The sequence below is a fragment of the Denticeps clupeoides genome, chromosome 20, assembly GCF_900700375.1.
Source record: "Denticeps clupeoides chromosome 20, fDenClu1.1, whole genome shotgun sequence".
Lineage (NCBI taxonomy): Eukaryota > Metazoa > Chordata > Actinopteri > Clupeiformes > Denticipitidae > Denticeps > Denticeps clupeoides.
Window position 1 is genome coordinate 4212902 of NC_041726.1, and position 23955 is coordinate 4236856.

Here is a 23955-nt window from a genome sequence, read left to right on the forward strand (position 1 = left end):
GGCTCCAGGGCGCCGGTAGACGGGTGGGTGCCCAACGCGGACCTGCTCTGCGTCCATTGTGGGGAGGGTGTGTGTCGGGGGGTGTCTTATGTCATATTCCACCTCGCTACGCGTCGAGAGACGGTTATTAAACGAATGACGTCACGCCGAACGGGACGCGCGTGAAATCCGCCACGATGGAGAAGATCGAGGCCCGTTTCCTGATCGGTGGAGGTTCCGTCCGAAGGACGTGGGGTCCAGCGGTGTCCTCTCAGGGCGACTCTCTCTCTCTCTCTCTCACTTACTCTCATACACACACACACACACACACCATCATCATCTTCACCATCGTCCTATGCCATTATATCGAGAGCCTTGTTAAATTCCAACCGAACAGTCGCGCCACAAATCGCTTTACTGGCCCAAACTGTAACACTCAGCAGTAATTACACTTCCGCCAGGATTAGGCCTCCATTATCATAATCTGGACATTCACAATTATCTGTCATTTGCACAAAGATGCGCCCGCTTCTTGATTGCGGCGAGGTTTGTCGCTGCTGCTGCTGCTGCTGGTTTTTTTTTTTTTTTTTTTTTTTTGCTAAACAGTGACAGTAATAACGGCTAATTTCGCGGGGCGAGATATATATAAAGGGGTGCCGGGGTGCGCGAACACGTCCGTCCACACCTGGAGCGTTTGTCCCCCGGCACGGCCGTGCGCGTCCCCGCTTCGCACCCGCGGATGGAGGTAAGGTGCGAGGTCCGAGTGCGCGTTTATGCTCGTGCTTACATAGAAATGGAGTTTTGGTTTCTTTTTTTTTTTTTTTTTGCATGCGATTCATATGTTGCGTCATAAATATGCTTGAAATCGTAGAACGTCGCCTCGTCCCCGGGCTCGAATTGAGGACGGACGAGCCGGTGTGACGCGCCTGTCCGTTTTCCCGCCACTATGTGTGTGTGTGTGTGTGTGTGTGTGTGTTAGAGAGGGGAAGAGAGAGCCTTACTCACACTCACGTACTCTCCCTCTCTCTCTCTCCCCTCACGCAAACACACACACACACACACACACACACGTGAACGTTCTTATGTCCTTATGAGGACGTACGGTTATCCAGGCGCTAAACCTTAAACGTGACCCTAAATCTGACCCTAAACGCGACCTTAGTAGCCAAAGTAACCCCCCCCCCCCCCTCCCTCCCCTTCCGTCGTGACCTCGAGATGATTCGCTCTAAATGCGTGTGCTAAAGAAAGACGCGCTCCTCGCTTATGTGGCCTGGTTATTTTGCGGGGTGTCTAGTCTGGAGGAAGCGGGGTGCCGGCGGCAGCTGCAGGGCCCTCCGTTTCTCGCCGATTGTCTTTTCCGCACAATGTCGCGGCAATTTGTACATGAATGCGCGCCTGATTCTCTTTTTTTTGTCCCCCCCTTGTCTTTTGTTTCATCCCCGCTACCTTCCAAATCCCAATGAAGATGCCTTTTAGTATTAAAAGTGGTAGAAAATTACAGGTAATTATCTTTGACGGTAAAAACGCTGTAATCAGCAGGCTACATCAAAAATTACCCTAATTATGTCGGCATTTATGAGCATGGAGGAGAGAGAAAGAAGGGAAGAGAGAAAAAAGCCTCTCGGGGAATAAAACCCCCCCTTCATAAATTGTCCCAAATATCTGCTTGATATTGAACGGGGCTGCAGCTGGATGCTTTGTTCGGGGATCGATCCCGCGGCGACGCGGCGGTGGGAAATAACGGGAGGAACGACACGTAAGTTCGCACCTCCGCGCCAAACGCGAAAAATATCTGCGTATAAAATACATATATTTATATTTATTTTTTTTAAATAAAGGGGCGGGGTCACATTTGAATCTTAAAACGACACATATTTGCATAGTTTATTGCTACAAAAAAGGGGAGAAAAACCGATGGAAAATGATAAAAGACGCCGAAGTTTGTTTGAAGTCGTCATTTTACTCCATTTTACGAAAGTTGGAACATAAAAAGTGTATTTACAACAAAAAGGCAGACAGTATATTTACACGAAATACTTTTTTTTTCCCGATGAAGAAGACAGTCCGTTTTTTCTTTTCCTTTTTCATTTTAATTCATCTTTCTCTGGCGTCCAGGTCCGAGCTTTTATTTTTTGGGGGGCGGGGGAAATGTCAGCACATTGGCGACTCCGTTATAGCTCCGCTGTCACTTTGCTTGTGACAGAAACGTCCGTTGAAAATCCAAAAAATAATAATAACAAAATCATAAAAAAAAAAATTCTCCTCGGGCTGTACAGGAACCTGCGCGGTTCTAGTTTTTTTTTTTTTTTTTTTTTTATCTCTGCATGGAGTCCTGGTGCGGCGACGTGTACCAGTGGGAGTACCCCGCCATGTAGCCGCTCGCCGTCACGGTCGCGCCCTTCGTGGGACCGGACACGTCCCATATCGGCGGGATGGCGGGGGACCGCGGGGACAGGGCGATGGAGCAGGATAGGGGGTCGCTCTCGTGGGGGTTCCCGCCTTGCTTCAGGAGCTTCTTGAACTTGGACCTCTTGTTCTGAAACCAGATTTTGACCTGCAGAATAAAAAAAAAAAGGAACAATTAAAAAATCAATTCCAGGCTCGATTTTCTTAATAATAATAATAACGCAGATGCGCAGTGCATTGTGGGAACGGCAGGGATGATAGCGACAGTAATAATATTAATAACGCAAAAGTGCATTGTGGGAACGGCAGGAATGATAGTGACAGTAATAACATTAATAACGCAAAATTGCATTGTGGGATGGGCAGGGAACATACATGATAGTGACAGTAGAAATATTAATAAAGAAGTGAAAGACGCGCTGTGTATTGTGGGAGCGGCATGTATGATAGCGACAGAAATAACATTAATAATGCAAAAGTGCATTGTGGGAACGGCATGTATAATAAATGATAGCGACAGTAATAACATTAATAAAGAGGTGTAAAGACGCGCTGTGCATCGTGGGAACGGAATAAAGAGAGTAATAACGTTAATAAAGACGTGTAAAGACGCGCAGTGCATCGTGGGAACGGCATGTATGATAGCGACAGTAATAACGTTAATAAAGAGGTGTAAAGACGCGCAGTGCATCGTGGGAACGGAATAGTGAGAGTAATAACGTTAATAAAGTCGTAAAAAGACGCGCAGTGCATCGTGGGAATGGAATAGTGAGAGAAATAACGTTAATCAAGTGGTAAAAAAGACGCGCAGTGCATCGTGGGAATGGAATAGTGAGAGTAATAACGCTAATAAAGAGGTGTAAAGACGCGCAGTGCATCGTGGGAACGGAATAGTGAGAGTAATAACGTGAATAAAGACGCGGAAAGACGCGCGGTGCATCGTGCGAGCGGCATGGACGATCGCCGCAGTAGTAACGTGAATAAAGACGGGACGACCTGCGTCTGCGTCAGGCCGAGCGACGCCGCCAGCTCGGCCCGCTCCGGCAGGGCCAGGTACTGGGTCTGCTGGAAGCGGTGGTTGAGCGCCTGGAGCTGCAGGCTGGAGTAGATGGTCCGCGGCTTCCGGATCTTCTTGCCCTTGCCGTTGAAGCGGATCTCGCCGTTCTCGATCACCGTCGTCTTCTGCTGATCTGGAACCGCAGAGCGGGGTTCGGTGAGCACCCCCCCCAACACACCAGGCCCAGACTTAAATAAATACCGCGACGGTAACGAACGACGTGGTAATAACGACTTGCGGCGTTAATAACAGCAGAGCTATAGCGCTCTTACGCAACCGATTACCGAACCGAGCCATGGCAACGCGTTGCGTAGGCACCGTTTTAAAAGACGCGTCTTACCGGCGCCGTCCAGCCGCGTCTGGCCGCCGCCGCCGCCGCCGGCGTGGCTGGGGTACGACGGCAGGTACGGGCTGTGGTACGAGTAGGGCAGGGCTGCGCGGTTGTACGCCGCTCCTCCGCCGCCGCCGCCCGAGCCCGCGCCCGGGTACGGCGGGCCCTCGTGCTGGTGGTGCGCGTGCGCGTGCGCGCCCGGGTGCAGGCAGTGCAGCGGGTACGGCGGGTTCGGCTGCGCGGGCGGCTGCTGCCCGAACTCCATGAAGGCGGACTTGGACGAGTCGTGGGGCTCCAGACCGTCGGCCATCGTGGTCATGGTCATCATCAAAACGTTCCTCCTTCACGGCTCGGCCGCCCCCCCCCCCCCCCCCCCACACACACACCCGCCCCCCCCTCCTCGAAACGACGGCAAAAAAAAAACAACAAAAAAAAATCCTCTCCGTCGCCGATCGTGCAAATCTCTCTCTAATAAATCCTTTTTTTTTTTTTTTTACTTTACTCGGTTTCTTCCTCCGGTTCTCGCATGCTACGGCGGGAAGGCGGGCGCGTTAAAAGACGGGGGGGTTTTAAAGGTGGGTCCCGCGTTAAATCGGAGTCCCGGCTTCCCAGACTGCGCTGCAGACGCCGCGAGTAAAAAAAAAAAAAAATTGCGCGTTTCTTTCGCCGCCAAAGGGCAGCGCCTTCCGATTGGTCAACTCCGGGCCCTACGTCACCGGCCCGCTCGCGTCGCGGCGAGTTAACCTATACCTTAACGGCGGCCGTAACGCAGCCGCATGCGGGGCGATGATGGCGGGGTACCCCCCCCCCCCTCCCCCCTCCTTCGCCACAGAACATCCCAGATTTTCCCAGAACGTGGTTGCCGTGGCAACGTCTCTTTATCGCGCGCGTAGATTAATTTCGTGCCATTTATACCCGTGCAAAGTGAAACAAGAGTTGCCTACGTAACACCCCCCACCCCCTCCCCAATAATCACGCATTAATACTAATATTTAACTAAACCCGAGCTGGGGGGGGGGGGGGGGGGGGGTGCCAAAATGTGCATTTTCTAAATTCATGGCAAACTATAATTCATGGCAAATAATCCGGGTAAAAAAATATTTTTAAAACGGATCCATGTGTATTAAAGACAGTTTTGAAACTTTTTTTTTTTAGTTTTGAGATAAATTAAAATTTTGACCGCTTTCATGGCGATAATCCCGCACTCAATAGGAACCATGTTCTGCCTTAGAACACATCTGAATTCGAAATTAAGACCAAAATTGTTGCTGTCCTGGAAACCTCGGACTGAGGTGAGATTAGGGCCGCGGGGACGCGCCCGATGCGCGCACACGTCGGCCGCAAATACGAGCAAATTATAGGCCAAAGGGGGAATAAAAAATCTCGATCACAATACTGCAGATGTAAAATATAAAATGATTTCTTTACTTAACTCGATGCAACACTGGATTAAGTAAATAAATCAATGAATCGTTTTTTTCTTTTTTTCTAGGGTAGGTGGAATTAAAAAAAACGTGGACGTAGCATAAATTATCCAACAATTATACGACCAGCGTCGCTACAATTATCCTCTTATCAAAAAAAAAAAGTGGTGCAAAATGCGGCGTTTAGCTTCACTTTGCCCGTCGTGACCAGAACTCGCTGGGATTTCTGCGCGGCGGACCCGGGTTCGGGTGGCGGGTAAGATAATTGGTGGCCCTGTGATGACGTGACTGATAATGCATGTTGATGATTTTTATATATTGTATTTGTAAAAAAAAAAAACCCATAAATCCATTACGCCATATTGCACCATTGCATTTTAAATGTGGATTTACAGCCGAGCCTATCTTGATATGTCATTTTACAAGCCGTTATATTGTAAATATTAATCCTCTGCTATGACGGTGCTAACCTTACTGAACACAACAGTACGCAAAATCTCGATATTCTTGTTGAATTCAGTTTGTTTTATTTTATTTTTAAAATAAAAATCAGGAAATGATTTTGAATTTTTGTGTAAGTGTCGTGCATTAAACTCGGGTGTATATAAAAAAAAGGCAAATTGTTCAATAAGAAAATATCAAACAAAATGACTGGTAGAGTCTTTAATGATATTAATAATGAATAGATATAAACACACTTCAAGGTAAAACAGCACACAGTTTTCTATTATTATGCATGTAGTTATTGTTATTATCATTTCGTCCTTTCTGGATATTTGTCTTTTTTGTTGATATTCGTTATTATTTGCAGTTATTTGCTGGTTTGCACGGAAGGTTCATGGTTTTTCTTTCTACAGCTGTGCATGATGACCGATCTTTTATGGCAGATATTAATGTTATTACAGAGTAATTACAAGTAATTACAGTTGGGCTTGTAAGAAAGTTCCATTTTAATTAACGTTCACTTTTAATGACCTGTCCCCCCTTCTCAGTACTGCCCCTTAAACACCCCCTTTTCACTCTTATACACTAATTTAATTAATCTAAAACGCAAGACCCCAAAATCTCACCAAAAACCATCTTTAAAAAAAACTGCAGCCCACGCGGGCCGAAAAACGACCACCGGCATAAACGACGTCGATCCTTCCCGAACAAAATAAGAACAAAACACTATACACGCGCAACGTCTGATCAGGCCGAAACGTTATTTATTACCAATAAACGCATTTTTACTGTCTATGGTTTCAGAAATAAAGTCGGTAAAAAAAAAAAAGTTGCGAAACCGACCTTGTACTGTCATCGTCGATTAATCGTTCACTAATCGTGAAAGCGTCTAAAATCTCCGAAATGATATTTCACCAGACCCCCCCCCCTTTTTTTTAAATATATTTTTTCTACACGAATATATAAAAAAAGACATTTCTATTTATTTCTAGACGTTTTATTCTTGAAATGCCTATTTTTTTTACTTTTATCTGGACGTTTCTTCGTGCGTTTTATGGGCTATTTTCCCCAGATTTTAATACGAGACATTATCAGGAGTCTGGAGGAGAAGGGAAGAGGGCTTTTCTATCCCGGCGTGCAGTTCGATGCCGTTTATCCTTGATGATGGAAAATTGCTCTGTTGCCAGGACGCTGCAGCCGAAATAGGGGGCAAGAGCAACATTTCCATTTTCCTGTTTAAAAGCCATTGAAAAGAATTAGTAAAATGAAAAAACGAGAGAGAGAACGAGGGGGGGGGGGTAACGACGACACCCTCTTTTCCATTGTTCTTTATCTATTAAAAAATAAAACAGTAAAAATGATTTTCGTTGTTTCTATGTGTAATATATGTGGCGTTGCTGGAACATCACGAGATGCGTGCAGAATGGGCCAGAAATGGCCGTCAGAAAGCGGATAAAGAAAAAGGGAATCTGGCGCCATTCCCGAAATGTTCGTTTAACGAGTTTCATGTCAAATCACAGGTTCCCTTTAATAATAAAACATTTTTTAAAAACGCTGTCACTGCAATCAAATAAAAGTGTGGCGTAATAACACTTTCACGCTAATAATAAAAAGTGTATCTGAATTGATTTATCCCAGTCTGCAGCATTCTTGTAATGATGCATCTGGTCTGTGTGTGTGTGTGTGTGTGTGTGTGTGTGTGTGAGATGGGGAGTCTCTGAGGTGTTGATCGGTTGTCGTTTTAGGAATTCTGCACGTGTGGCGCCCGGGTTGGAGAAGATTTCAGCCGCTCTTCACCCAACTAAACAAACGATTAAATGAGGAGAAGCCCTGCTTTTTTTTTTGTTTTTTTATCTCTCCAGTACAATTAAATACAGTGAAACCGGGAAATGCCAGGAGATGTTCACGGCCCAGAAATGGGCAGAACTTACTGGTTCCTTCACCAAAAAAATGAAAAAAAAAGAAAAAGAAGGATTAAATAGGATTGCGTGCCTCTGAACAAAGGCGTTTTTCCCCATGAATGGCACCAGCCAAATCGGAGGAGGAAGTTGTGCACCAACAATGCATCACATGTAGGACAACAAAAAAAAGGAGGGCTCTGCTGAAATTTAAGTAGAGTCCTGTGCGATCAGGCAGAAAAGAGGAAAGGTGGGGGGGGAGAAAAAAAAAATCACACCTGGTGGAGGGCCGAACGAGTGGGACAGCCTGCCACTTTGGTCCCACTGCCATGTTGGACTCGGTACAGTACTCTCTTCCCTTCCGGGACAAGGTTTAACACAGAACCACGACAAATAATCCATCTTAATCTGCATGTTTCATATCAGGAACATTAGGTTTCGTTTTAGATGATTTCTAAATCACTGTCGTTGAAATGCAGTAAGACCGCGTAATGCAGAGTGTCATCAGCAGCCTCATCCAATTTGATCATAAATAGATCTGCAGGGCAAAATCTAATCTATCTATCTACAACAATATATATCTGTATATATTATACATACATCTATATACATATCTATCTATGTCTATCAGTAAATGCATACATCTGTATACCTGCATGTGGAAATAGACAGATGTAAAATATATAGAATTCATACTATGCATTACAAGCGTTGACTTCCAAGATTGTCAATCAGAGACGACCGCCGTTATTTTTTCCATTTTGGCGGATCATTCGCATGAGCAGGCCCATAATTTCATGTTTATTAATGCTTCACAGGGAAGTGTATCCACAATAAATTCATTAGCTCAGACGGCCATTTTGAGGGTTTTGAGTGGGGTTCATTGTTTAATTTTTTTTAACAAATCAAGAATATTGCGATAATTATATATATATATTTTTATAATTATTTTTTGTGTGTGTGGGTGTAAAAAAGGAAGCGCGCACAAGCTGTATTTCTCAGCACTGCAAGATGCTGAGTCCGTTTGATCATGTGGCCCTTTGTCTTGGTCAGATGCTCAGTGCCTGCAGCGTCGAGGTGAAAAAAAAAAAAGAAAAGGGGGCCAGAATCTGACGCATTTCCTGAAAAGTGCGGATCGCCGAAGACGCCCTCGTTCGGGGCCCATTCGGAACCGGAACGTGTTCCGAGCGTCGCTCACCCCACAACTGGCCCCCCCTCGATTCACTGTGGTGTGACATTAAAGGCCGTGATTTATTTAATCTAGATTAAAAATGATATCATGGAACCTATACCGAGTAATAACTTGCCCCGTCCCTCAGAAGGACGAGAGGCGTTAAAAACGGTTATCAGCAGCATCGCCGTCCCCCTCTTCCTTCTCCTTTGTGCCCCCCAGCCCAGCTGCAGCGAGGGGTGGAGATGACCAGAGAGCTGGCCAGCCAGCGCCGTCCTGCCGCTATTAGGCTCACGGCTAATAATAGGGGTTTCGGTCCGAGGGGAGATCAATGGAAGGGGGGGGGGGGGCGTTCTGAGGAGCGCTTTTACACATCTGTCCAGATGGACCAAATTACACTTGTCTGTTTTTAGTTGCATTACTCCTAAATTGGTTGTCCCCCCCCCCCCCCTCTTCTCTCTACCTCACGCCCTTCATTCGTTTTTCAGGGTTCTGCGAAAAGGATTCCGACCCAAGTTCCCGATCGCTTCAGCTCCTCTTCACACCTGCGATTATTTCCAGGCTGACGGCGTGTGCTTTTAGGCGTCCTTACTTATCTTCTCTGAGGTAGGCCCTCATGGACCAACGTGGAAGACGGGACACCGGAAAGAGGGGAAGGAGGCACCTGCCTCGGAGGAAGCGGAAGGCCGGGCGTGGGAGCTAATCGCACGCTGCCCCCCACCCACACACCCCGCCATTTCGCACCAGCGGTGTACTGGGCCGGCGTGTCAGTCAGGCGGCGCCGTGGAAACCGAGACGGGTCATTTGAAGCCCATAAAAAGAGTCGTATGCATCTGATTTCCACACACACACACACACACACACACACACACCTCCCCGGCTACTGACAGGATGAAACGTTCGGAGAACGTTTAGCGAAAAGCAGGCTTTCTTTTGGGTGTGAAATTTCAGATGTTAGACATGACCGTCAGGCGCTAGTGATTTATTTCTGTGTGTGTGTGTGTGTGTGTGTGTGAGGAGAATGTATGCATGGCGACTTTCAATTGCTCGGCACTCCGGATGAAAAACGCTCTTAGGGAAATGGCTGTTCGGAATATCCCGGCGGGAGGCTGTGTGTGTGTGTGTGTGTGTTTTTTATCGAAAAAACGAATACGGTACGGCCAAGGCGCCTCGGCCCCGCCGAGAACCTGATTTGAGAGGTTCCTCTCCCTTTGATTGGCCAACATTGAGAGATATTTCCTGCACCGAGAGCGCCGTCTTTCCGACGGCAGAGAGTGCAATGACCAGAGGAAGGAAATCAAGACTCCCCGACGTGTCTCCATAGCAACAGAGGGAAAATTAGCATCGACATCCGCGCGAAAGGCCACAAAAGGGTGTCTCCGTGCCTCGCCGGAGGAATGATCAAAGTGGATACGGAGGCGCGCTTCCCAGAATTCCGCTCCGAATTGAAACGTCCTACGTGCGACGAATGGCGATGCTCTTAATGTGTGTGTTTTTGTTTTCACGTTTGCCGGCCCTCGCGCCCGTCTCCCCCGCTGCGGTAAACAGAGCGCCGCCATGATAGCAAATGCATTTCGGAGCGGCGGCCTCTTTCGTTCTGTGGCAGGAGAGGAAAAAAAAAAAAAAAACAGCTCCGGTGATTGCAAACACAGATAATGACAGCATCTCGCCGAGGCACAAAGGTACCCAACGGATGCGGAGACTCTCTCTCTCTCTCGCTCCCTCTCACAGCCCGTCCCCGAGCCTCTTTCTGCCGCGGCGCAGGAGTGCCCGGCGCCGTCTGTCAGCGGGACCGGGAGCTGTTTTCGTTAATAGATTGAAGTGCAGATTGCACGCTCGACAGCGCCGAGCGGCTCTCTGCTTCCTCTCATTACAGGCCAACCACCCCACCACCAAGGAGGAATAACCATGAATATATTAAAAGGTAATGAGAAAACAGGCAGAAGAAGGTCAGGCCGGGCTGCGTGTGGCACGGGGAGGAGGGGGGGGGGGGGGGAGAGCTTTCAGCCGCCGTGCATGATGGGCCTGTCATCTCAGCATGAAGGGCCAGAAGGGGGGCGGAGTTCAACAGTGTTGTACATGGCAACAGTTGCTAGCAGCTGCAGGATTTATATGTTTTGTGTGTGTGTGTGTGTGTGTGTGTGCGTTTCTGTTAATGAGAAATGTATATGTGAGAAAAATTCATAATTTGTTGTAATCTATTGATTAAACGATATAGGAATTTAATAAAATCCAATAAAAAAAATTGATGTAAAGCTACTGAATGTTTGTGTTCTTATTGAAACCTAGATTTAAGATTAGCATCGGTTAACATTAATGTAATGGATATTACAACATAACGTTGTCCAGCTGTCACGTCTGTCATGAAATGGGGATGAGCGAGCTGCAACCACTTCCAGTCCCCCCGTCTCCCACTTTTCTGGCACAAAGCTATTGATGAGGGGCTCGCCTAATGGAATGTCATGGCAACAACACCTGGCACCAGTTCGTCCGAAGCCTCGGGCCACTCCCCCCTTTCCCCTACTTAAAAAATGGTGGAGCATATTTCTCGGAGACAGAAGGCCCTATGAACAAATAGTGGGCGCGGGCCAGTCTAAATAAAGTGCGGTTTATGAGTTGCGGTCAGAAACATCTCCTTCTCTCTCTCTCTCTCTCTCTCGCTCCCCCTCTCTCCCTTTTTAAGAGCTCTGTACAAATATCTGCTGCCAGCAGTTTTTTTTTTTTCCACCATACGGTAATAATACGAAGCCATTTTCTCCTTCTCTCGCTGAGAAGCTCGGTCAATAAAAGGCTGCCTGTAGACCGGTAGTCTGCTGCTGCTTTTGCGGGAGAATGGAACAAGCCGTACGAGCCAAAATAAACCGGGGTCCTTTCTGCCGTTTTTTTCGACATGGCCTTCCAAATAATGCAATTTATAATGGCTGCTTTGCTGAGTGCGGACACACACACACTCACTTTGCCAATGGTGATAACCAAGAAAAAGTCTAGAAAGAACCTCAGACTTCTTTAATCTGATGGGAGGCGGTAAAATGCAACCAACGTCAAGTCTGTCAGAAAACCTTCCGAAAGATGAATGGGAATTTGAATTTGGAGTGCGGTAGAAAGGAGCAGCCAGAAGTGCCAAACCCTTGCTCCTAATGACTCTTTCATGCGGTGGAGTTCCTCTAATAGCGAACTAACCGCATATTTAGAGAATTTGGCAAAAACAAACCTGACAGCTGAAACGAAGCATTTACCGAAAGTCTGTCGTTTTTTTGTTTTTTTTTTACACTTCTTTGATTAAAAAGTGTGAATTATACACTCAAGCTCCAAAAAGTGCTTGGTTCCACTGAGTGCCGTTGGAGTGATATGTTTCAACCGTGACCACAAAATTAATGCTTACGCCTCAGGAAAAAAAAAATTGCTCATGCGTTAGTTCTGACAACGAGAAACTAGAAAGAACACAGATTTCTACGTGGCATAAATAGCCAAGCCATCAAGAGCTGTCTTTACAGTCTTTACAAGGAATAGTGGCCAGGTCAGCATTTCGATTTGGTCCAAACCCAAATCTGCCAACACATTCCTTGAAACCAACAAGCGCTAAGCTAATAACGCTAAGCCCGTCCGTAAATTGATGCTAACTTTCAACAAGGCTTTATGCAACATTGCAGAAATTCCCACGTCTAGAACCTGTAGACGAGACTGTTTTTTTTCATTCCATTTAGCAGCATTGAAATAAATTCTCCCATCAGCGGTGGGCTAGCGGTTAAGGAAGTGGCCCCGTCATCTGAAGGTTGCCGGTTCGAATCCCGATCCGCCAAGGTGCGGCTGAGTAAAGTACCGTCCCCACACACTGCTCCCACTGCATGGCTGCAGCCACACATGGCTGCCCACTGCTCGCTCAGGGTCATGGTTAAATGCAGAGGACCAATTTCACTGTGTGCACCGTGTTCTGTGCTGCTGTGTATCACAAGTGCATACCTGGTGAGGAATGTAGCAACCATGTGTGTTAGGGTTCAGAAAGTTTGTGGGGCAGAAGAGGGGAGTGGGGGCAGAGCCGGGAGGGAATTGAGTTTCCTGACAGCCTGATGGGTGAAGCTGTCCTTCAGTCTGCTGGTCCTGGCCTGGAGACTCCGCAGTCACCTCCCTGATGGCAGCAGGCTGAAGAAGGTTTGCATTGGTTGGGTGGGATCAGCTGCTATGCCGAGGGCTTTCTTGGTGAGGCGTGTACTGTAGATGTCTTGGAGGGAGGGGAGAGGGACACCGATGATTCTCTCAGCTGCTCTGACTATGCGTTGGAGAGTTTTTTGGCAGGACGCATTGCAGGCTCCAAACCAGAGAAATGAATGCTTAAGTCTTAGAAAATGACAACAAGAAACTCAAAGCAATGGTGGTAGTAGCCTAGTGGGTAAGACACTCGTCTGTGAACCAGAAGACCCGGGTTCAAATCCCACTTACTACCATTGTGTCCCTGAGCAAGACACTTAACCCTAAGTTGCTCCAGGGAGACTGTCCCTGTAAAATACTGACTGTACGTCGCTCTGGATAAGGGCGTCTGATAAATGCTGTAAATGTAAATAGAGATTCAGTGACTAGGCCAGCATTTTGATTTAGTCCAAATCAATAATGCTAAGCCCATCCACAGCCTGATGCTAACTACCAATAAGGCTTTAGACAAGGCTGCATAAATTCTCATCTTTAGAACCTGTGGAGAAGTCGGTGTTATGGATCCCTCTTAGCCTCACTGACAAAAACAGCAAAGACTTTCGGAAGAAAAGAAAAAGAAAAACATTTTCCATCACTCAAATGTCCCCGGTGAGCTACGTAGCCATCACCAAAGTCTTTATTTCGAACGACATTTCGAAAGAGTTTTAAGTGGGAAAAAAAGAAGCAGGGGACCCAAATGAACTGAGGTGTATTATACTGCAACTCGTAAAGTTGAGAAAAGCCATACGTTAAACGGCGCGACGCACGCTCCCAAATTACCTCAGGGAGCGTGCTGCTCTTTTACTACGATGCCAATGATGACATGTGCCTCAGACAGGAAAGCGCTGGGTTGCGGTTCCTCATCGTCATTCTTATGCCATAATTGAAATTAGGCTTTATGGAGCCGAGTTATTTATTTGGCAAAAGATTGGAGGCGGCCGCAATGCCGTGGCGGAGTAATGCGCCCGCACAGACGTCTGTAGCAAATAAACGCCTTCGCAAGAAGGAGAAAACACAACCAAAGCACGATGCACTTGGACATGGTGCGTCGGGAAAGTGAAGGAGAGTGAAAATCCGGTGTCATTTTGTTGCGATGTGAAATATTGGTGCAGTGCTCCACCTTGAACTGTAAAACGACAGACGCGTGACACATGATCCATGCCATGTTTGGTTTAGCGGTTTTAAATGGCTTGCTAAACTAACGGTAGCCGTATGTTGGTTCAATGATTGTGGAAGTTGGAAAGGCTGGCTGGGTCTGGAGAGTATCTGGGCACCGTGGCACCTCGAGAAACAGCCACTCGGGGCTGGATTACATATGAACACGGGTTTTAGAACAGGGCTCTTGTAAGAAACGTAAGTGGGAAAGGACGTTAAAGTGTGCAGGCAGACGTCAATTAAAGTGACACTGCCCCTTGACCACAGGCCAGTGGGACATGAATGATCCTGCAGGCTGAGGTGCGTCAGGTCTTCACCTGTCATCGCCACTCTGGGCTTTGCTGAAGCTGATAAGTCAACAGGGAACGCAGGGTGGGGCAAATGGGCCAACACGCTCTTGCCAGGACCGTGTGGTGGAAAGCTGATAATGAGAGCTGTAAACTCCATGGAAATAATGATCTGGCCCCTTGTTCCACTTCAGACCTGCCTATGTCAGTAAGGCCGGCCTCATATCGCATTAAGCATTAAGGTCCCTAAGGAGGACGAAGACAGTACAGGAAGTACAGGTAAGAAAAACTTACATTTGAAAAACTTACATTGGACTATAACTGGTTGCATAGTTAGTAATATGCACAGTTAATAACAGTAATAATAGTAATTATTAGCAAAACATTGCTTTATGATTTAGAATGGAACAGCCCGGGACACAAAGATCCGAATCAAGATGGCAGACATGTGTCACTGTCGATGATCAACAAACTCCACTTGGGATTTATGAGCTTTCATTCCAAAATTAAACAAGTGCAGGCTCACATAAGCTCCTTGAAATTGCCGTAATAAATTTCCACGCCTCGCCACAGGCTTAGGTACATACAAGCGAAATCCATTTCCTATTGGAGAAGGCATGTATGCTGCAGGCGCTTGGGGACAAACAGCACTCTGTCCGCTTGATTGTAATAAATAAATAGCCCACCACAAGACGGAGGGGGGATGGGGAAGCCCTTTTGCGAGATTATTAACAATTATGAGTCAAAGCGTTTCGGAGGCAGGCGGCTGTATTAAAACATGCGAGGGTCCAGTGTAAGTGGCAGCGGCTCGACGGGCCACGAGGCCTTGACGGGCGCTCGTGACAAGCGGCTAAAGACCGGCACCAATAAATATCTCCCGTTTTATGCCTTCTTTGAGGCGGCTTAATTAACCGCGTGCCACGCGATTTCCCCAATTGCCACACGTCTTGCACCGAGCCAAAAACATCAGGCACTGCAAGCAGCGACAAGTAGTCGGAGGCTCGCAGTGCCAGAAACGAGCGTGGATATTTACGAGGGCCTTAAAAGGGCTTCCCGTTTAGCATTCTCCCGCGGGAGAGCGTTTTAAGGGGTTGCAGCCTGAGGCAGACGCTTTGGCGAAGGACGCCGGGATGAACCACCTGTGGAAGGAGGCTAATTCCTGCATGCACGCCCTGAGAGGGCATCCGTCAGCGGAGGCGGAGGAGTGGCGAGCTGATCCATTAGCGCCAACCGCCGACTCGGCGGCACGCCGTTAAGTAAAAGTGAGTGTGGCAGGCCTGGAGTCCGAACTGTGCTCTGCATTCTGGGACGTCAAACTTTTGCACCCGAAACGCCCCAACCCCTGTAACAACACCTCAGCACTCACTTCTTCGCTTTTTTGTCATATTCTTTTAACAAGGATTCTTTAAGGGTGGAAATATAAACAATGTAGAAATGTACATTTACAGCCTTTACCAGACGCCCTTATCCAGAGCGACTTACAATCAGTAGTTACAGGGACAGTTCCCCCTGGACACTCAAGTGTCTTGCTCAGGGACACGATGGTAGGAAGTGGGATTAGATCCTGGGTCTTCTGGTTCATAGGAGAGTGTGTTACCCACTAGGCTACTACCCCTAGAAATCTCATGAACCCATTTTATTATATTAAATATTAAAAACAAATGCTGAAAGACTTTTTCGTGGATTTTTATAGCGGTAAGATAGCATTTAAAGCAGAGCCCCCCAGAAGTGACGATGGGCAAAAGTTTGTGACAGTCCAACCCTTTGGCCATTATACAACATCGGGCGCAACATGAACTGAAAAAAGCTACGACAAAGAAGAGACCCAGGACTGTTGACCATCTAAATTCATTTACAGCATTTACCAGATGCCCTTATCCAGAGCGACTTACAATCAGTAGTTACAGGGACAGTCCCCCCCTGGAGACACTCAGGGTTAAGTGTCTTGCTCAGGGACACGATGGTAGTAAGTGGGGTTTGAACCTGGGTCTTCTGGTTCATAGGCAAGTGTGTTACCCACTAGGCTACGACCAGATTCCTACATTGGGCAAGAAAACTCAAGCATATGGTCTCCTCAGCTCCCAAAGATGCTGCACAGTTGTAAACATGGCCCTGTCCCAACTTTCTTGAGACATGTTGCTCCCATAAAACACAACATGACCTTGTTCTTTTCCTACAATGGCACACTGTCTCCGTTCAAACATTTGATATGTTTTCTGTGTTCTGTTGTGAATAAAACATGCCTTTATGAGATTGCATTCTGGTTCTATTTACATCCTACACAGAGTCCCCATTTATTTATTTCTTTTCGTGGTATCTCCACCAACGGTACATCCAGCTACAGCTTACCACCAGGACGCCTCTTTGTTGAGGGCCACAGTGGTTGCTCGAACCTGAAAAACCGAGCTGCCACATCCTCAGTAAGCATGGTGATAGCCGTTGTTCATCACACTTACAGGCCCATTTAACCTATTTCAACCGGCACATGCATTTATCATCATAACATTTGTTGTGTTTCATGAATTCTGATGAAGACCAAGTCAGGCCAAGTCCATTCTCAATATTATGTCCTCATTACTTAAACAATAGAGGCAGGTTCCAGGTTCTGCACCAAGTATGAGGGAGTACAGGCCAATTTTATCTGCATCCAAACTATTTTGTTGTTCTGGGATGAGATATACAAACCAAGACCAGCCCAAACCTGCAGAGAGAAACATGGCAGTTTTACCCCATAAACCACAGTTTGGTTCACATCTGGCCCATCTGCTCTGCTGGGAGGTGAAACCCTTCTGGCTTCTTTCTAACATCTTGCCCAGGACTCCAAAAAAGGTTTCCTGCTGCAGCAAGGCTTCCACGGGGACAAATAAAGAGAGTGTTCTTAGACTGTAAAAGTGAGACAATGGTCTGAGAGTCGCCGTGGGATTTGAGGAAGGGTCTGTGATGTGGAACTTCAGAAGGTGACTCTGAGGGTGAAGAGTGCAGCCTAAACAGAGCCACCATGTCTCCCTTCCCTTGACCTCTGGTTTAGACAGGATTCCCCGGCCCGTTCAAATGTCAGAAAAGGCTCCACTTGCATGAGTGACATCAGGTGGGTGAACCTCCCTTTGAAATAATCCCTGTCCCATTCCTGTCAGCAATGAAGAACAATTGGTCTGTGTCACCAGATACTGACGGTTTGGCGTACGTCCTTTCATTTTCAGATGCCCTGAGAATGGTTTTTCAGCCCATTATATGATATTACTATAACTGTCAAGGTTAACACTTGCAATTAGTCTATTAACATGTTGTTTTGTTTTTAATGCAAATTTATTCCTAAAATTGTTCCATATAAGAACAATTTCTTATAGAAATTCTCTTTAGTTGATATTACATAAAAGTGAAGGAAATTAAATCAGGCCAAGTCTATCATACTTTTGATGCCTGAAAAATTCAGTGCAAAAGCAAATAAATGAACAAAAAAAGAATGTAACGTACAGTAAACACAGGAAAAAGGGGACTAATGTCCATTCTCCACTCACCTTGGGTAATGTCTACAACTTCGCCCCATCCATAAAAAAGAATCACCAGAACATGTGATTGTTCAGGACTATGTTGGTTAACCATGACTAATCATGATTAATCGCATCTCTTAATCAATGTTCTTATTCATTTGTTACAAAACTTTTTGATGTGCTTCATGAATTCTTTTGGACACCACATTGCTTGTTTGTTCTGCATGCATGGGACTTGCAGTCCACCTGAGGAACATGTTCTTCTCTTATTATTTTTTCTATTATTTTAACATTCAAAATGTATGCATTATTGATTTTAGGATGCAAGCACAAAAGCGGCATTGACAGATCTCCGTCTCAGTTCCAGGAACGCACAGTCGTAAAGCTGAAAATGAAAAGTCATTTTGGCGTGGCAAAGTGGTAGTTGGGCGAGGAACAGTCGTTGCAGAGCAATGTCAACAAATTTTGCACTCGCCTATTTGGGGTTTCTGTCCCATAGCCCGAAGTTCGGATGGCTCAGTGTCACCCGCACTGTGTTATTTCCATAATCCTTAACAGATTCCGCCTTGCCGGCAGAAAACCCAGAGTCTGGGTGTCTCCGCGTCGCTCTCCGCAGAGGCCATTAATCGGCTGCACATGTAGATAAGTTATGGAACGGATTAGCCGCTCCGTATGTGGTCCTTGCGCTCAACTACTGGTGACATTCGGGGACACGTTTCTAGTGGCGGAAGGAATTGATCCTTTCTGTTCTCACTTCCACACTGTCGGGTGATGTGGTGGGCTGTTGGAAGAGGGTTTTTTTTTTTCTGTTTCTGACATTTGACAGGAGACAAAATAGGACCGAATCATTAACGCTGAACCTGTAATTACAGCTTAACCAACGTACAACTCCTCATTAAAATGGAAAGGACAACATGGGGAAATGCCTTATTCTATTTAGGAACAATAAAGAGGGAGAGCTGAGGTAGGTTCAGAGTGGATTCCGAAAGGAGCCACGTTTAAAGAGATATTCACTCTTTTGTGAATATCTATACACGTGACCGTGTACAACTGGACTGAACGTTGACCGTCTCGTGGGTGGGAGGTGTTCGCTCGTGTGGGGGTCGGCTCCAGATGCGAGCAAGGCCCCCGCTCCCTGCGTTGCCTGAGCTGGACGAGCTACCCATGGGGCAACCGGGGGGAGAAAAGTGACGGGAAATTACCCCGGAATTTGTGTGAGCCGGACGGGGCGTGTGCAGTGCACATCATGCCTGCAGACCCGGGGAGACACGACGAGGGTCTGGGCCGTCTGCACTTCGCCGTACCATGCGGCGCGGCTGCATAGCAGCCTCGCTCGCGCTCAGGGAGGCGTGGGAGGGAGGGGTGTGATTGGTCATGCACAATGGGGGCGCTTCATGGACACCGGCCTAGCTGGCCCTCAGGCCGAAGAGACAGTAGCAGACAAGAGGCATGACCATTATCTCTGAAGCACTTGGCCCAGCTCCGTGTAAACAGGCCCTTTACAACGGCTAATAAAAGTTAATTAATAGTAACAAAACAGTTGAACATGAGCAAACAGCAGACATAAAAGGATTTTGTTCTTGCACCGGAGGAAATCTGGCAGGAGTTTAATGCCCAGAAACAGATTTTTTTTAAGTGCACACTGTCCACTGAGCAACAGAAAATACTGTAAATACAAATAGAAAAAAAACACACATTATACTTTACATTATACTTACCAGACAACTCACATAATAACTCACTTGTAATAATGCTTTGGATGGTCAATAATTCTACATTTCTGGGCTTCTATAAATTCTGCTCTGTGTAAAGAGCCCTGCTTTACCATCTATAATACCTATATCTATAACTATCCATGTAAATGTGTGTTTGTGTATAGCTCTGTATTTGAGGAACAAATGAGGAACATTAGCTACAGTATTGAAATAATTTCAAGCGCTGTGTTGAAACGTTCGGTGCTTTTATGCCATCAAGCATGAGGACGCTGACAAAGCCCTACAGCGCTCATTTAAAGCGCAGTACTAATCAATTGTGTTTTTAGTGCCCATACTTAGTTTGATTTTATTTAATTACACACATTTCTAGGCTCTTAACACAGGCTGTTGTATGTAGTACTGTGTGCTGTGACTCCCAAGCCCCCTTTTTTCAAAAATGCCCATTATCCTGAATTGTGGATATCCATGTAATGGACAAGTGCAAGCATTTTACCAGGAGGTCAATGCAAAGTTTAATCATTGCAAACTCTTTAAAGTCTCTTGAACGGAATTGAAAGCTTTTGAAATGTTCACTTACTATGAGATGAGTGGTCATTTTTGACTTAAAAAAATTGCAGCATTGGTATAATAAACTAGAAGCCATCAGGTACCCTGTGTCTGCGTATCTCTCGTTTTCTTTTGCTTGCACACAATCGGAAACACACACATATGTATACACACACACGCCAGCCCGTTTCATCTGATTTGACTTGATCATGTTTAATGCCGACGCTTTATGATGCATTTCTGAGCCAAGCAAACTGGGAGTCGTTCAGCACCCTTAAAGGCCAAGGCCAAAAATAACTACACTTCTACACTTCCACAAGCCTTGCAGCTTGTTGTTTTACAGAAATTTAACAGAGAGAGGAAGTGTCATATGAGTTCTCATGAATGTCTTTGGCTCGCGAACGGACTACATCCATTCAGAAAGCGCTGCGACTGGGCTATAGGTTGACAAACCACTTTTTTTTTTCTTGCACAGATGCAATGGTCGTGCACGGACAGAAAGCAAAGCAGACTGACCCCCCTTGACATTAATAGGGTTCTTTTGACCCCAGAATAGCTGTCTGAAAGAAGACTGCGTATGTATCTTGAGGAGGGGGTGAGGAAAACAAAGGAAATCGATGTTGTAGTGATGTGCCCCGAACACCACCCCTCCGCAGCCAGACAGCCCAGAGCTGACGTTGTTTTCTGGGAACCTGCACCCCTTCCCCCACCACCCCCTTCCTGCTATCTGCAGCGCTAATCTGAAGGCCAGCCATTACGATAGCTGTACGCGGCGTATCTGAGGCCGATTTGGAACATCAACACCATCAATCACGGAGCAGAAGGGCCAACCAGCTGGATGAACCTTGCTGTCCTGCAGGCCTATTTGTCATTGGGGGGGGGGGGGGCATATGTCCCCTTCGCACGTAACACTTATTCGCTCTCAGGATAACCCTGGACCTGACCAGCCCAAGAACCCTGTCTGATAGCTCAAACACACACACACACACACACAGTGAACCAACCCCTACCCCGGCTGTGTCTTCAGAAGTGCATGATTAGAGAGTTAGGAGGGCGGTGCTCACTCCCAGACCTGTTGGGCCGGGTTCTTTTTAAGTCTGATTACCATTTTGGTTGTTTCCTCGTTGTTTTCTCGTGCACACGAGGAAACGAAAATTATTTCATAAAAAATGCGAATGATAATGATCAACTTCAATAAACAAAGTGTTTTTAGTAGAGAATAGTTAAATACCTGTGTAACGTGCAATAGAATTAAACTATTAATACTAATGACCACCAGTTTATTTATTGCTTTATTTAAAAAAAAACTTTATGGATAGATAGTCTGTGGTAACACACAACTCATTATTTTGAGTTGAAACTAGTGGTTCTTGCACAAGATATATTGGATGTATATTCAGTTTGCATACTTGAAAAGGGGCTGGGAGTTAGTGGGGTCCATTTAATTGTGCTTTAAGCTCGCCGTTGTTTTAAGTATCTCTTTTTTGGTGCAATTTTGATCTTTTTAGCCGAAGGGCAGCGCAAAATTCTATAGTGTAAATATATAAACTTGAACTCCAATTCTTAGTCTGAGATTATACTGACACTAATAACGCACTTACATGCATTATACATCACGCATTGCACATGAAAAGATTTCTGTCTGACGGCAATTTTATTTATTTTTTTGATGCCAGCCTGTGTCCGTTGGCCATGCGAAGTTTCTCTCATCACCCCCGCCGCCACCGCCCCCCCCAGCCAGCCCAGGGGCAGAAAATAAGGCCTTATTTGTACAAACACCCCATATGAAAGTATGGGCTTGTTCGTCAGCCCCCAGCCCTTCTGAAGGGAACAAGTGTGGCTCAGTGGCGAGAGGGTGTCTGCTCAGCTAGCTGGTCACGCTATCTCCCAGACCCTCGATTCAGGCCCTCAGCGTGGGGATTCCCCTCTGCTTGCACAATATATGCGCGCATGAATGCGTCTGCCTATGAGTGTCTTTGCGCTTGTCTGCGCACTTTATTTTTGTGGGAAATTATGCGGAACAATAAATGTCGCTATCAGCTGATGAAGGTCGGAATTAGAATTGGCCACACTCAGGTGGTGCATGTGACACACGGTTCTGTTCTCCATTCTCCGGCACATTCAAGCCACCATGTTCTCACAGAAGAATTGTTTTATGTGCATGCAGCATTCATACAGAAATTCATGCAATATTTACTGTGCAATATCTCGGATACTTGAACCAGATATTTATAATTATGAAGTAAAATAAACATAAATATATGGAATAAATCCTTATGACTGTCTGCATGATTAAAAGTCAAGTAATGAGCATGTATTATACAAAAGTAGACTAATGATGTTGTGTCTGAAACACAAATGGACTTCCTCTTGGTCTACATCTCTAATTGAGCTATAAATGATATAATGTGACAAAATAAGAAAGACGTGAACTTTCGTGCATTAAGCAAAGGCACAGAGGCCAAAGTAAGCTGTTAGCTGGCAGAAGGACAAAGCCTTGCCCAGACTTCACAGCCCTCTTAGGAACACCTCAGTTTACCCCCATCCACCAACCCTGGAAAAAGAAGTGAAGCTGCAGCCAAGCGTGAATGTGAGAAATGAATGAAAAAGTTATGTCTCCGAAGGCCCCAGACTGCTGGCAATTCGCCGCGTGCCCAGGAGCTCTTTTTTTTTTTTTTCTTTAATGCTCGGCTTTGTTTCCTTTTAGTGCTCATTCATTAGAAATGTTCACATTTAATTGCAATAAAGTCATGAAAAATTCTCCAAAATCTTATGCAAACCGATAAATGATTGAACCTTCGCTCTTCCCGGGAGATGTTAATTTGATCAAGTAATTTCACATTAAATTCAATCAAACCCACTCAGTGGAACACTTTTTGTGAAGATTCCAAACTCACGGAACCTGTGCAAATTTTGAATAAATAAATAAGTCTGGATATTTGGGAATGTAAGCGTTCAAGGTTTTTTTGGGGGTGTCGGGGTGTGGAATAAAAAAAAAAAAGAGACTTAGCTGGACTCTCGGCTTTCGTGTTTTTGTGAAAAGTCTTAATGACGAATCACCACTTCCCTTTCACCTCCCAGTGTTTCGTCTGCACTCTAGCCAGGGCGCCCTGTTCCGCTTAAATGCTGGTCATTGGCCGAGGTGCCCGAGCCGTCCCTTCGGCGATGCTCGCGGAAATTGTACTTGGTCTCTTGCCCCAATCTCTCTTTAAAATGAACTTTTCACCGAAGAACTGCCACAAATCACTGCACATGTAGAAAAGCCGTTGTCAGCGCTGAATTAAGGCCTTTCATCTTAATTTGCTAGAATGCCGAGGCCTTTTCCCAGCATCCTATGTCGCGCCATGCTAACTGGGATATCGTAGCGCTAATGAAATTCGTTGTGTGTGGTCATTTTAAGTGGACTGTATATGGACGGCACAGGTATTCAGTGGAGTAGAAGAAACAATTATGGAACGCTAATGATTTCGCCTCTGGGGGTGGGTTCTTTGTCTGTTCTTCCATTTATCTGCCTTGATCAGCCATTAGCCACCCAGTGCTGCCAGGTTTGCAAAAATAATGATAATAATGACTTTTTTAAGACTTTATGGGACAGTGTTTCTTACAATAAGCCAGTCAGAATAGTTTTCATGAAATAAATATTGTGTGTTAAAATATAGTCTAGCACAGCCACATGTCAGAATGTTCTAAGAACAAAGAAGTATTTGAAGTGACCCGGGAGGATGTTTTGATAAAATACTAATAATTGCATCTCCAAATGGCCGTCCAAGCTGTACAAACATGGGACCCAGGACCACTGGGGATAAGAGAAGGATTGTGCCCAGTGGTGGCTTCCCGACACATGGTGAAGGGTTCCGAATGTGGCC

General features: G+C 46.0%; 1 protein-coding gene across 1 annotated transcript; it reads right to left on the reverse strand.

Annotated features, from left to right (window-relative positions):
- Positions 1–1919: 1919 nt before the first annotated feature.
- Positions 1920–4110, reverse strand: dlx6a (distal-less homeobox 6a). Its single transcript, XM_028964817.1, has 3 exons — positions 3783–4110; positions 3382–3575; positions 1920–2533 (listed from the first exon to the last, which is right to left on the reverse strand). Exons 1-3 carry the CDS (start codon positions 4099–4101, stop codon positions 2294–2296), a joined length of 753 nt encoding a protein of 250 aa, XP_028820650.1. The 5' UTR covers positions 4102–4110; the 3' UTR covers positions 1920–2293.
- Between the last annotated feature and the right edge of the window lie 19845 nt (positions 4111–23955).